Source organism: Brachyistius frenatus, unplaced genomic scaffold (assembly GCF_029030835.1).
Source record: "Brachyistius frenatus isolate BFR_SWC_R1_liver_20210118 unplaced genomic scaffold, ASM2903083v1 Contig_44, whole genome shotgun sequence".
NCBI lineage: Eukaryota > Metazoa > Chordata > Actinopteri > Embiotocidae > Brachyistius > Brachyistius frenatus.
This window is the reverse complement of record NW_027210643.1, coordinates 2,101,786-2,114,972: the sequence shown is the minus strand read 5'-3', so window position 1 is coordinate 2,114,972 and position 13,187 is coordinate 2,101,786. Positions and strand designations below refer to the sequence as shown.

General features: G+C 41.4%; 1 protein-coding gene across 2 annotated transcripts; it reads right to left on the bottom strand.

Annotated features, from left to right (window-relative positions):
* Positions 1 to 773: 773 nt before the first annotated feature.
* LOC138623535 (protein FAM177A1-like) lies at positions 774 to 4,407 on the bottom strand. 2 transcript variants are annotated; one of them, XM_069703105.1, is made up of 5 exons: positions 4,273 to 4,407; positions 3,798 to 4,010; positions 3,556 to 3,622; positions 2,150 to 2,247; positions 774 to 2,062 (listed from the first exon to the last, which is right to left on the bottom strand). In XM_069703105.1, the coding sequence occupies exons 1-5, from the start codon at positions 4,339 to 4,341 to the stop codon at positions 1,841 to 1,843; spliced, it is 669 nt and encodes a 222-aa protein (XP_069559206.1). In that variant the 5' UTR covers positions 4,342 to 4,407; the 3' UTR covers positions 774 to 1,840. The 2 variants fall into 2 exon arrangements, with proteins under 2 accessions (XP_069559206.1, XP_069559208.1); XM_069703107.1 differs by having other exon boundaries at positions 3,804 to 4,010.
* Between the last annotated feature and the right edge of the window lie 8,780 nt (positions 4,408 to 13,187).

Here is a 13,187-nt window from a genome sequence, read left to right as displayed (position 1 = left end):
CTGGAAACATACAACAGTGGGAACAGAGGAGTAATCTGCCTAATTCTGTCTTTATTTATTTAAAAAAAGTTGCCGAACAGTGGTTTGGTTTGGTATTGAAACAGGCCTGGGCCTTGGCAACTACTACTGAAATAATCTTACAAAGCTTGTATACTTTTCATTCCTTAAGAAAGGACAAATGGGCCCGGGAAATGATTTAATAAAATACAGATTTTTCATGATTTACAAACCATTTGCGTCACCGCAGTCGTAACTGACGTCACACATCAAAATGCTTTTCCTTGTAGGGAGACACATACCAAGATAATAGATGATGACCCTGCCGACCTCTCGGGGATTCTCACATGCATTATTCTGCCATCAGACGTACCAGCCGGTCACGCTGCATGTTGTCCATTTGTGAGTGGAGTCAGGCGTGGAGGCATGTGTCACTGTTGTTTATGCGGGCAGCACTGAGGGCGTGACTGAAGCGGTCTTTCTGGACCGCAGAAACCCACTCCGGCCTGAGAATGGACGCGTTGTGCAGCGAGTGGACGAGGGGCTCTGACCTCAGAGCTGTCTGCACACACAGTGACACAGGCGCTCTTTGTTCCCACTGACAAAGGCGATCGCTCACATCACTCATACTGTAGCAGCACCGTGAGCCTCTGAACAGGCAGACAAGCTAGCACAGCTGCCAACGTTGACTTCGGAAAATTGAACCAATGTTTCCACTTGGACCCGTTTAACTTCATAATTGCTATTCTGACATTAACGACACGCACAGAGACGAGTTTAAAAGTCAGACAATAACTTTATTAAGAGTTTATTACAGTGTTAAATCAATAGAAAAATGCTTAAATTAAGTGCTCAGTCGGTTCAGTAAAATACATAAATATAAAAAACTGTACTAAAAAAAGGTTAAAAATGTAAGTTTGCATGTCTTTATACAGACTTAGTATCACAATGCTCCCTGCCATTATCGAAGGCCTCCGCACCACGTCGACTATGTCCATGTCCACAGTAGGTAAGGCAGATAACAAGAGCAACACACAACACCTAAACCCGTTTTTTTTTTTTTTTTTTTTTAAACTAAATGTCGGTCGGTCTCGTGCTCCACAGATGATTTGATAACCACATCTAAATCTGCTCAGTGCTTCCACAGACAGTTGAGTGCAAAGCAAGCCTACGATGCATTAGTACAGAAATACAGATGATGACGAATCAACATGTGATGGGGGGTGTTAACACGGCCAGCTCTTTGGTGCAGCCAGGTGTACCAGGAACGCATCAGTTCGACCCCATCTGGACTAAATAGCCGTAGATATTTGAAACGTGCGGAGTGTCGTCGCTGAATTAAAGGCTGTTTTGTGTCTTCAAAGACTTCAAATCATGTTCAAATAGCTGCTTGGTCCAGATCTGGCACTGACTTGGCTGTATTGGGGATTTAGGCACAGTATCCGGCTCATCAGAGGCACAGGGGAGCACCATTTAACCCTCACTCAAACTGGGAGGCTGCCATAGCAACGGGTAAGGCAGAAGATGCTGGACAGTCTAATAAGCTATCATTAGCAGGTCAAGTGACCCATATTGTGTGTTTTTCTTTACACATATCTTATTAATATTAATGTCTTCAAATATCTGAATATGTCACCACACTATCCAGCAGCTTCCGTATCGGTTGCTCTGCCGTTGCCCCTCCCGTACTCGCCGCTCAACCACAATACAGCAGCGCCGCCCGTCTAAAGCCGCGTCATACACAAACCAAACAGCCCGGTGAAACAAGACAGTGTTCCTTCTTTAACAAACAAACAGACACCAAAGCGCAAAAACTGCCCTTTTGTTTTCTTTTGAGGGACGGTTAGGTTGCCGTGACGATAGCGGGGACTCTGATGGTGCTCGACGTTGCCTGATTTTCGTTCTCCACCTGATAGGCCACGTCCGGAGGAGCGGCGGCCGCCACCTCCGGCGGCTGGTCCGTCAGGGCGATCGGCTCGTCCCCCTCGCCTTCCTGAGATTGTTGCTGCTCAAAAGATTGTTCTGCTTCTTCTGACAGCCGGTTTTCCTCCTTCTCCTCCTCCCGCTGAGCGAGAGGCACAAGGGAGAATGACATCAGCCTGGTTAATGCTCACAGAAATGACAGGGACATCCGAACTGCAGAGCTTCCTACCTCTTTCTTCATCCTGTAGTATTCGTCAATGGCGTACTGATATTTGGCCGATGTTATCCCGAAGAGGGAGGCCATCCTCTCCCCGAGGTAGTCACACGCTGGCAAGAAGAAGACACGCGACGATAAAATACAAGTTTACATTGATTATTTTTTATTCTTCTCCATCTCTAATGTGACAGTAGAACAGGGCTGTTTTTTTTTTTTTTTTTTTTAGGTTTCAGTAAGATAGAAGTTTCTCCTTCAACTAGAACAGCATTAGAAGGGAGGAGGGGAATTTTAAGGTGCTTTCACATGTACCACGTTTAGTCAACAGCTTCAGACTTTTCACTTTGGTTTGAAGTAAAATGTCGGCTGTGAAAGGCGCCTCAGACGACGGTTCGGACCGAACGACTAAAATTCAGTCTGACCAAAAGAGGTGTTCTCAGTCCGGATCAAACTGAACCCCAGTTTGGTTCGTTCACAGTGTGAAACACTTTCAAGACGGTTTGGACTTTTGGACCAATTACAGGAAGTTGAGGCAGGCTATCAACATTCATTAAATAATAGAAGAAGAAAAAAAAGACGGAAAAAGAAGTAAAGCTGAGTTGCACACAGTGAGAGGCGGAAACAAAGGTGTTTAGGTTGGCCAAGAAATCAAAAGTCGACGTTAAAAAAATACCAAAACTCGTAACTAGTAGTGATGCCATATAAATAATAGTATAGTGAAAAAGTTTCAATGATCTTCATCCGTTCAAACAATAAAGGGTAAGAGCTGAAGTGACGACACGCTGATGTCAGACTACAAACCGATCGGTGGCAGGAAGACGCAGGAGTCTGACAACTGACCTTTATAAGTGTGATCAAGTAAAACTGCTGTTCCACAAACATCAGTGTTAAAGCAGTTTTAATTAAAGATGTGCGATCTGGGTTTGAAACGCTGCCAGTTTGTCTCTTCTTAAGCATCGTGCATGTGAAACGCACCGGTGAAGACCTGCTGTTGGTCAAAACTGAGCACGTCGTTGACAAGATGTCACACAAAACGCGACAAGACAAGACAGAAAACCCATGAAGGAATCCAACAAAGGAAAGCTGTGAGACCAGTTCATTTTTGATCTTGACTGCTTCACTAACGCCGGCCGTAAATTGTGTCCGAATTTAAAAAAAAATATTAAACCTGAGCTAAATAAATATTTCATACGTGCTGGTGAGTGTAACTACAATCCCACACAGATTGAAAATAAGTCCGTGAATAAGACAACGACTAAAGTTTACCGGCATCGCAGCGTTTCCAAAACACAGGCCCATGTACAGCCTCACACATGTGGTACTTTTGTAAACATGTCTGTGGCGTGGCGTCGTGCTCATCATCACGTGTGAACTAAAGAGGTTTCATGGAGTAAACGTGTTTTTGACACACACACACACACCTGAGATGGTGGATGTGGCTGCTCTCCACATGTGGAACCAGAAATAAGGCCCCCAGGTCATCTTCGTCTACAACAATAATAATAATAATAATAAGAAAAAGAAGAATCAGAGAAACTGAAATCCTAATCACACACACACACACACACACACACACACACACACACACACACACACACACACACACACACACACACACACACACACACACACACACAAACACAAACACTAATGAGCTGCTCACCCTCACCGCATCGACCGGGGATGACAGCAGGTCCTTCCTCTCGGGCTCCTTGTCCTCTGCCTCCTCTTCGTCGGTGCTGTACTCCTCCATGGTTTCCCCGCTGGAGAAGTGGATGATGCGGCGGGGCGCCTTCTCCCTCTGCTGCTCCTCTCTGCTGTCCAGCTCCCCCAGTTCCACGCTCTCAAAGTCCCTCCCCGGGTTGGGACTCTGGCTCTGGGGAGAGACACATCACAAGGCAACACTTCACAGGGCAGCCACAGAAACACTCGGCTTCAGGGGAGGAAAGACACATGTGAGGTGTGGGTTGCCTTCAGGAAAACTATTAAAAAAAAAAAAAAAAAAAAAAATTGGTGCATTTACAGGGTGACATCTTCAGCAAGAAGCCCGAGATGACGCAGCTGACAGGTGACAACAAGCTGCAGGCACCGACGCACAGCAGTATTAATGCAAATAAACGAGAGAGCTGTTTACCGACCGGGCCCACGTCCATGTTCCGTCCTATGGACACGTTCACGTTGGTGAGATACAGAGATATATCGGCCATTGTCGCCGTCTTCTTTGTATCTCTGGATGCTGCGCCCACAACAACGACTCTCCTCTGCACGGCCAGACCCGGAAGTGGCGTGACGTCACGGCCATCACGTTATACTGTAACACTGTAATGATTATAACAAATTATATTACAGTTATTATGATCATTTTATTTTAAATGTTGTTTGATTTGTATTTATTAAAAAAAACAAAAAAACTTGACCTATAATGTTTTTTTTTTTAAATCACTACCTAAGTCTGCTTTACTATATTGGATATTATGACCAATGCTATTTATTTTAATGGAAAAAAAAGAAAATACAGAAATTAAGATAAATAAAAGTAGCACATACAAATCAAATGTAAATGTTACAAATATAATTTCATAAAAAGTCAGTACTACAGGACAACGACATGAATACAAAAAAAAATAGAATGAAAAAAAAATAGAGACAAACTGAGTCATTCTATTTATTAAACGGCAAAAAAGCCTATTAATAAACTGACAGCTCTGACTGAATATGTTTATATTTGTGAATATATACGAGGGTGGATCAATAAGTTTCAAGAGTGCTCCTATTGCGCACAAACGCTGGACAGCACTGTGACATACTCTGCAGGAGGAATGTACAACACTAATGAGTTACACATGATCCATCCTAATATATATATACCCTCGGTTTTTCTTTTTTTTGTTATTTATGTTTTTGGTCATTGCCCTGTGGTCCTGTCTTTTTATGATATCACATTTTTATTTGTATCTTTCACATTTGATATGTATCTGCTACAACTGTTTAACTCTTTTAAGTATTATTCTGTATTAGGAAGAACTGTTCAGTCTTAAAATATATTCCTTTTTTAAAATATTGATAACTTACTTCAGTGTCATGACTTAGGGATACTTGGGCTTCCTTCTGAATTACATAGTTTTTCTTTTTACTTTTAGTGAGTACTGCAGTGACCCGTATAATGTCTGTACTGTTGCATGTAGTATTCATGCAAAAAGGTACAGGACAGCATTTTTCCTGCTCTCTCCGATTTAACAGACTGCACTGGTAACAATGGAAAAACCTGAGGGGAAAGGTGATGGACAGGGGCTCAACGAGGGAGGGGAGGAGGTCGCTGTTCATTGTAGCCGGACTGGACGGGCTGGGAGGCAGACTGCAGCTGGACAGCTCTGTTGCTGAAGACACCGCTGAATGAAGATTGGTGCACACACCAAACGGGTCACGAAGGAAAAAGGTTGAGCGCTCGACCAGAAGTATAGATACAGTGGGTACAGAAAGTATTCAGACCCCTTTAAATTTTTCACTCTTTGTTTCATTGCAGCCATTTGCTAAAATCAAAAAAGTTCATTTTACACTCAGCACCCCATCTTGACAGAAAAAAACAGAAATGTAGAAATTTGTGCAAATTTATTAAAAAAGAAAAACTGAAATATCACATGGTCATAAGTATTCAGACCCTTTGCTGTGACACTCATATTTAACTCACATGCTGTCCATTTCTTCTGATCCTCCTTGAGATGGTTCTACTCCTTCATTGGAGTCCAACTGTGTTTAATTAAACTGATTGGACTTGATTAGGAAAGGCACACACCTGTCCATATAGGACCTTACAGCTCACAGTGCATGTCAGAGCAAATGAGAATCATGAGGTCGAAGGAACTGTCCAAGGAGCTCAGAGACAGAATTGTGGCAAGGCACAGATCTGGCCAAGGTTACAAAATAATTTCTGCAGCACTCAAGGTTCCTAAGAGCACAGTGGCCTCCATAATCCTTAAATGGAAGAAGTTTGGGACGACCAGAACTCTTCCTAGACCTAGCCGTCCAGCCAAACTGAGCAATCGTGGGAGAAGAGCCTTGGCGAGAGAGGTAAAGAAGAACCCAAAGATCACTGTGGCTGAGCTCCAGAGATGCAGTAGGGAGATGGGAGAAAGTTCCACAAAGTCAACTATCACTGCAGCCCTCCACCAGTCGGGGCTTTATGGCAGAGTGGCCCGACGGAAGCCTCTCCTCAGTGCAAGACATATGAAAGCCCGCATAGAGTTTGCCAAAAAAAACACATGAAGGACTCCCAGACTATGAGAAATAAGATTCTTTGGTCTGATGAGACCAAGATTGAACTTATTGGCGTTAATTCTAAGCGGTATGTGTGGAGAAAACCAGGCACTGCTCATCACCTGCCCAATACAATCCCAACAGTGAAACATGGTGGTGGCAGCATCATGCTATGTTTTTTTTTTTCAGCTGCAGGGACAGGACGACTGGTTGCAATTGAAGGAAAGATGAATGCGGCCAAGTACAGAGATATCCTGGAAGAAAACCTCTTCCAGAGTGCTCTGGACCTCAGACTGGGCCGAAGGTTCACCTTCCAACAAGACAATGACCCTAAGCACACAGCTAAAATAACAAAGGAGTGGCTTCGGAACAACTCTGTGACCATTCTTGACTGGCCCAGCCAGAGCCCTGACCTAAACCCAATTGAGCATCTCTGGAGAGACCTGAAAATGGCTGTCCATCAACGTTCACCATCCAACCTGACGGAACTGGAGAGGATCTGCAAGGAAGAATGGCAGAGGATCCCCAAATCCAGGTGTGAAAAGCTTGTTGCATCATTCCCAAGAAGACTCATGGCTGTACTAGCTCAAAAGGGTGCTTCTACTCAATACTGAGCAAAGGGTCTGAATACTTATGACCATGTGATATTTCAGTTTTTCTTTTTTAATAAATTTGCACAAATTTCTACATTTCTGTTTTTTTCTGTCAAGATGGGGTGCTGAGTGTAAAATGAACTTTTTTGATTTTAGAAAATGGCTGCAATGAAACAAAGAGTGAAAAATTTAAAGGGGTCTGAATACTTTCTGTACCCACTGTATACTGCTGTGTTGATGAGTGGAATGAGGATCAGCTGTGCCAATCACAGGAGAAGCAGCTGCAGATGAAACCTTCACATACACACCTGATAACCTGCAGGCACACACGCAAACAAACATACTAAATTTACATACTTCTTTCTTCATCCTTTTGTGAATTGCAACCGGGCAGAGCATTACAGCCACCAACTCTCTCGGCGACTCAGTTGATGTGATGCATCTTCCGCTGCACAGAAGATTGTGGGTCAGAACAACCAGAGAAGCATGCCGGCCTGCAGACGGCAAAAAACTGATATAGTTGGACATCCTGATATTATTTTAACTCTGAACAGTGGTCTTCCTGAGTTCATACTATATTGTTTTTCTTGATCATAGTTAATATGACGTATGATTGCGTGCATAATACAGCCTGACAGTGTGCACATAAACCAGTTTCTAATGTGAAAACAATAAGTACAGTGAAATTACACATTTAAGTGTTCCTTACTTAATCTGCAAAATAGTTCAATTCATCAAAAATGATCAGCTTACTTAACACGAAAGGAGAACATGTCAAAGGACCTCAAAATATTTAAGTTGGTAAAATGTATTTTAATTAAAGTTTTCACTACTTAATCTGTTTAATTAGTTTTAACATTTGAGTTTACAGTGTGGGAGAGGAAAGATTTAAACAAAGTTCTATTCACAGATCTGTTTTCAGTTTTTGGACTTTTTCCTCTAATCTTTGTTTTTTGCTGAAATGTTGGATGATTTGGAAATGTATTAAAATGAAACCATATGAGAACTTTCCACCACTTTATTTCAGAAGAGAGGACAGCATTATGTCTGCGTTTTCAGCTTTCAAATTTTCCCCAACCCAAATTTACTTTTTCAAACCACTAGATGTCAGTAGACCTTCATCTAACATTTGAACCTGACTGAGGCAGCTGTGCCTCTGAGTGGGAAGTGAATTATTTGGGTCTGGATTTATGCAAATCACCAGCAGGCACCTGAATATCTGCACATCGAATAATCACTCATTCTGTTGAGTTACCTGCTCGCGCCCTGGAGAGCTGCAAAGCGACTTCAGCGGGAAGGATTTACTGGAGGCCACAAACCGCAGGACTAACTCACAGACCGATGATGTCATGAGATGTAAAAGCTGGAGTCGCCCCATAAAAACTGCATGTCCGCCTCATTTTGTGGCCTCACATAAATGTTTGCTGGAGGTGCATAAGGAAATAAGTTCCATTTTTAAACACTTTTATTAGCTCTGAGCCAAAATAGACTTCCTCATATCCAGGAAATCCCTGGATCTTTTCGTTCTATGGCTTCTCTTTGCATCAGTCTATTATTCTGTGGATATTAAACTTGCGTTCTCTCAGGATTTACAGTCTTACCTCTGCTCACACCTAGTTTACCCGTTTGCAGAAATTGTGCTGCTGCTTTTTCATTGGCTCGGCCTTGTTTGCCATTAACCACTGACACTGGCATTTAAGCAGGCTGTTTGTAATCAGTCACATGACTGCTCAGGTCAGCTGTTCATTGGGCGAAACATTATTAATCTCAGCCTGTCAAATATTATGGATTTCTTGATAAGGTAAAATGACAACCCCTGGGATGCATCTATTGTGTCATATAGGAAAAGGTTACTGCGATCGTAGGATGTTGTTGAACTCTGAGAGGCAGCAGGTCTGTTATTAGATGGATTTTTGTATCATAACCTTTCCGACGCAACTATAAACAGCATTTCTCCACAAAGTACTATAAATAAAAGAAAGGACAGACAAATATCTGGAAGTTATTTTTAATTTCACTGTGACTTTAAAGCAACTTTAAAGGGGCAGAAATTACAGCAGTCAAACGGAATGAGTAAATCAGCTTTATTGTGGGTTTTGTAGGCGACTGAACATGTTCCTGATTGGATTCTCACCTTAAATTGCCACCTCTGGGATTCACTCGGAAGTGGCGTGAAATCACCTGTGTGTGTCGGGCAGGCTGGGGAGCTGCTGTCTCATGCAGATTTGATTTGATTGGCGCTTTCTCCACTCCTGACGGGAGCCAAAAAAAACAAGAGGTCAAACAGTCCAGGATCTGATTCAGCTGCACCAAATATGGTGTTAAAAAAACAGAAGAAGAAAAAAATAGCGGGCGAAGTAGTTCCAGGTTTGTGGATGTGTTCACCTTTTCTGGCCAAGTAAAGACCTCCTGATTTAACTTCCTGTACTGGATAAAAGCACATTTCTGAAATCAGTTCCAATATAATGGCTTTCAAATGATGGAGGTGGGAGCAGATATTAGGGTATTACTCCTAAACCTTGAGCAAAGTTTATTCAGGTGTCCTGTGCGAGCTCTGCACATCGTGGAAATTGTGTGTGTGTGTGTGTGTGTGTGTGTGTGTGTGTGTGTGTGTGTGTGTGTGTGTGGCGTGCAGGAGAGTTGCGTGCACTGTGCATATTTCGTGTGTAGTTTTGTACTGAAAGTGTGTGTGTTGTGCGCTTTGTGTGCCTCGTGCTAAGCAGGGCGCTGTCGCTGTTTTTAATGGTGGCATCCATATTACGGCAAGTTCCCTCTCAGTGATGTCCCGTGTTTTTTCTTCACACCCGCAGTGATATGAGCGCTGCTGTCGACGTGAATCATCCCCTCTCACTGGCCCATTGCTTCTAGATAGTTATAGGTCTGCACGGCCTCGCGCGCGCTCTTCACTGAGGCTGGAGGAGTGTTGTTAACAGCTCTGCAGAACATGGGAACAGACATGGGAGGGCCTTGAGAGGCGGTGGAACAACAAAAACAGCTGAAATAAAATGTTGCTGCTTGTAGTCTCACCGTACAACCAACAACTCGCTCGCATGCAGGGCTGGAATGTAACCAAGTACTTTTACTGGAGTACTATACTGAAGTACAGCTTTAATGTACTTTACTCAAATATTTTACTTTGTACTCTACTACATCTACCCTAAAGCTTTGTTTGTTTTACACATCCAGGTTATGAATATATGAAATATATATATTAACTTATAAATTATGCTGTTTTATTATAATCAAGCGACCCAGCAGTATGTAAAGTAATTAAAATTAGCTCCTGCAGCAACATTTAGGTGAAAAATAAATCAATAATTATTCTCCAATGCTATAATATATGTGATTTTGCATAATGAGCACTGTTACTTGAGGTATTTAAGTACATTTTGATGCTGCTACTTTTCTTTCAGTAGGATTATGAATGGAGGACTTTTACTTGTATCAGGGTATTTTTACACTGCAGTATTGATACTTAATGATCTAAATACTTCTTCCACCACTGCTCACAGGATCTCTGAGGTATATTAGGTTAGGTTAGGTTAGGTAGTTACTTTATTAATCCCCGAGGGGAAATTTTTTCACTACAGCAGCATACAGAAGCAATAAGATAATAATAGAACAATAGAAAAGCAATAAAATAGCAGTAAAAATATAAAATGCACAGTATATACAGTACAGTATGTATCTATATATATTATATACAATATAATATATTGTTATATATATATATATGTATAATTTATATATTGTTAAATATATTTATATATTTAAAATTCATTAAACGGATAGTTTTACAAACCCCCGCAAAGACGTGGACAGAAAGCGATGAAAGCAATGAGCAATGAAAATGAAATTTTGGTATTTGTAATGTTTGAATGTAATAGCTGTAATATATTTGTTTTGTTTTCTGTGTTAAATGTTATGTGTTTGCTAGTTATGTGTAACAGTCTACGAATCAGGATGCAGGACACATTTGTAGAAAGATATTCTGATAATAAACAGAAATCAAATCAAAACTGAAACACAAATGATGCGACTAAATCACAGTCGTGACGTCGCCTTGACAACCTACCACACTGACTGCAATCTGTGACCTTTTCAGCGCTACTCACACACAATTAAAATCATCTGCATATAACAAAAAAACAACAAAAATGTGAATAAAAATCAATTCAAGAACAGCAGGTAAAACTGTTTGTTTCTTTTTTTGTAACACATGGTATTCATCCTTATTTATTAATCACATTTCAAATGATCATTTCAGCAATTGGAAATCACATCCATCACACTCAGAATGTAGTTAAACTGGTTTCAGTCTTTGTGAAGGTGCTGAATCACTGATAAATGATCAGCCACATAAGGACGTTCAGAAAAGATCCAGAAGGTCCGGTCATGAAGATCGTAGTGTCTCATAAACCGCTCTCACTGGAATTTACAATTAAGAGAGAAAACAACTCCGACCCCGTCCTCATTTTTGTTTAGTATGAAAGGCCGACTCTGAGCTGATTCTATGTTGCCTGTTTTCCTGGGATCAGACTAAATGTTTTTATTTAAGACAACAGGAAGTGTCTTGGGAGTGTTTATTTATTCATCAGTCAAGGTGATGTGCTTTGGATAAAAGCGTCAGCTAAATGAAATGTAATGTAATGTAATGTGATGTGATGTGGCCAGAAAGATGCCACAGCAGACACACAGTCAAAAAAGGGAGAAAATGAACCTTTTTTTTTTATACTTTCTTTCTGTGCGCTCTGACCCTCCATTCCATTCACTAATGAAAGTCTAGTCAGATGCACAATGAATCACTGACTTTCCTTCTACTTGCCTTAACTCCTCACATACTTTAACAAATGTCTCAGCACTTGTCCAGGATTTACTGAGCTCTGTCTTCACTGACACTAGCTCATGGTTAGTCAGACTGAACGACGCCGTGTTGAACTCCTCCTCCTCACTGGATGCTGTACCAATCAAACACACGAGTTCTGTCCGAGAAATATTTCTGCTTATGTGTGAAAGGAAAAGAAAAGACTCCAAACTTTAGAACTGGAAACAACCACACAGTCTAAGTCCTGCATGCGAGAAGCTTAATCCTGCAGGACTGCAATGCAGAGCCCATTTCGAGATTTAAGATTATTGTTGCTGCGCCTGTCAAGCCTCCCATTCGTACATGACACAAAATGCAGTTCACAATGTTAACCGTGACAGGTTTAACACTGTGCAATTCCTAAAATGATGATTTTAGATGGAGGTACACAAAAGCAGGCCTCTCATTTCTAGCTGCTGTTTTATTGGCTGAGATACCTTTCGATGAGCTTTGTGAGTTGAAAGCTGACTTTTTAATGTTTCCAGCTGACTCGTTTTAAAACCAAGAATCTTGTAAAAGGAGTTTAATGTGCGCTTGGTGGCTATAAATATGATAGTGTGCGAAAAGACTGAGACTGAAGCTACATGTCCCAGGAAAAAAGTCTGCAAGTTGATGATTTTTGTACAACACATGGAGATAAACTAGTCTGAACTAATTAGTTATTGTATGGTAATTATAATACATTCATGCTAAACAGTAGTGGCGGATGCTAAACTATTTTTAAGTACCTGTCCACTTACAAGAAACACTATGATGGTGTTGATGAGAGACAGCGTTCCGAAAACCAACAGAAAAATTAGTAGGGAGTGTTCACTCTGCTCAAAATCAAATGTAACCAATCAGAGAGCAGCCGTAGGTCACCTGTTTGCCAAATGCTGAAGGACCTGCACACTCATTTGTCAAGCACCTGTCACAGGAAGTTCATATGTTCTGTTCCAAATGGTGTACTCGTGTACTCTCACTATTTTGGGTACATAAGTGCGTTCACACTGTCAAGTACACAAACATGCAGTGAACTAAAAGGATGATGCACTAAAAACAGACAAAAAAAGAAGCGTAAAAAGCTGGACACCTTCCACCCTAAACAGTCAGCATCTTGGCTACATAGAGGAAGGGGCGGGGCTTCTGATGTAAAGACTTTTCAAATTAAGAAGTCTGAAGAAGCTGCAGCTGTTGCTGAACACCAAACAATGTGTTTGTTTTTCACTGCTGATGCTGGACAGACGAATCAGTGTGTTTATTGAGAGTGTTAAAAAGGTTGGAAACAAAAACACATTGCTCTCTAGGTAAAGTAATTAAAGCTGCAGATATGTATTTTATTTCTGGACAGTGCAGAACGACA

Coding starts and splice junctions, on each gene's coding strand:
- LOC138623535 (XM_069703105.1), bottom strand. CDS start 4,341: ATGGCCGATATATCTCTGTATCTCACCAACGTGAACGTGTCCATAGGA. Junction 2,248..3,555: donor AGCCACATCCACCATCTCAG/GTGTGTGTGTGT, acceptor TCTTCTTGCCAG/CGTGTGACTACCTCGGGGAG. Junction 2,063..2,149: donor ACTACAGGATGAAGAAAGAG/GTAGGAAGCTCT, acceptor CCTCTCGCTCAG/CGGGAGGAGGAGAAGGAGGA.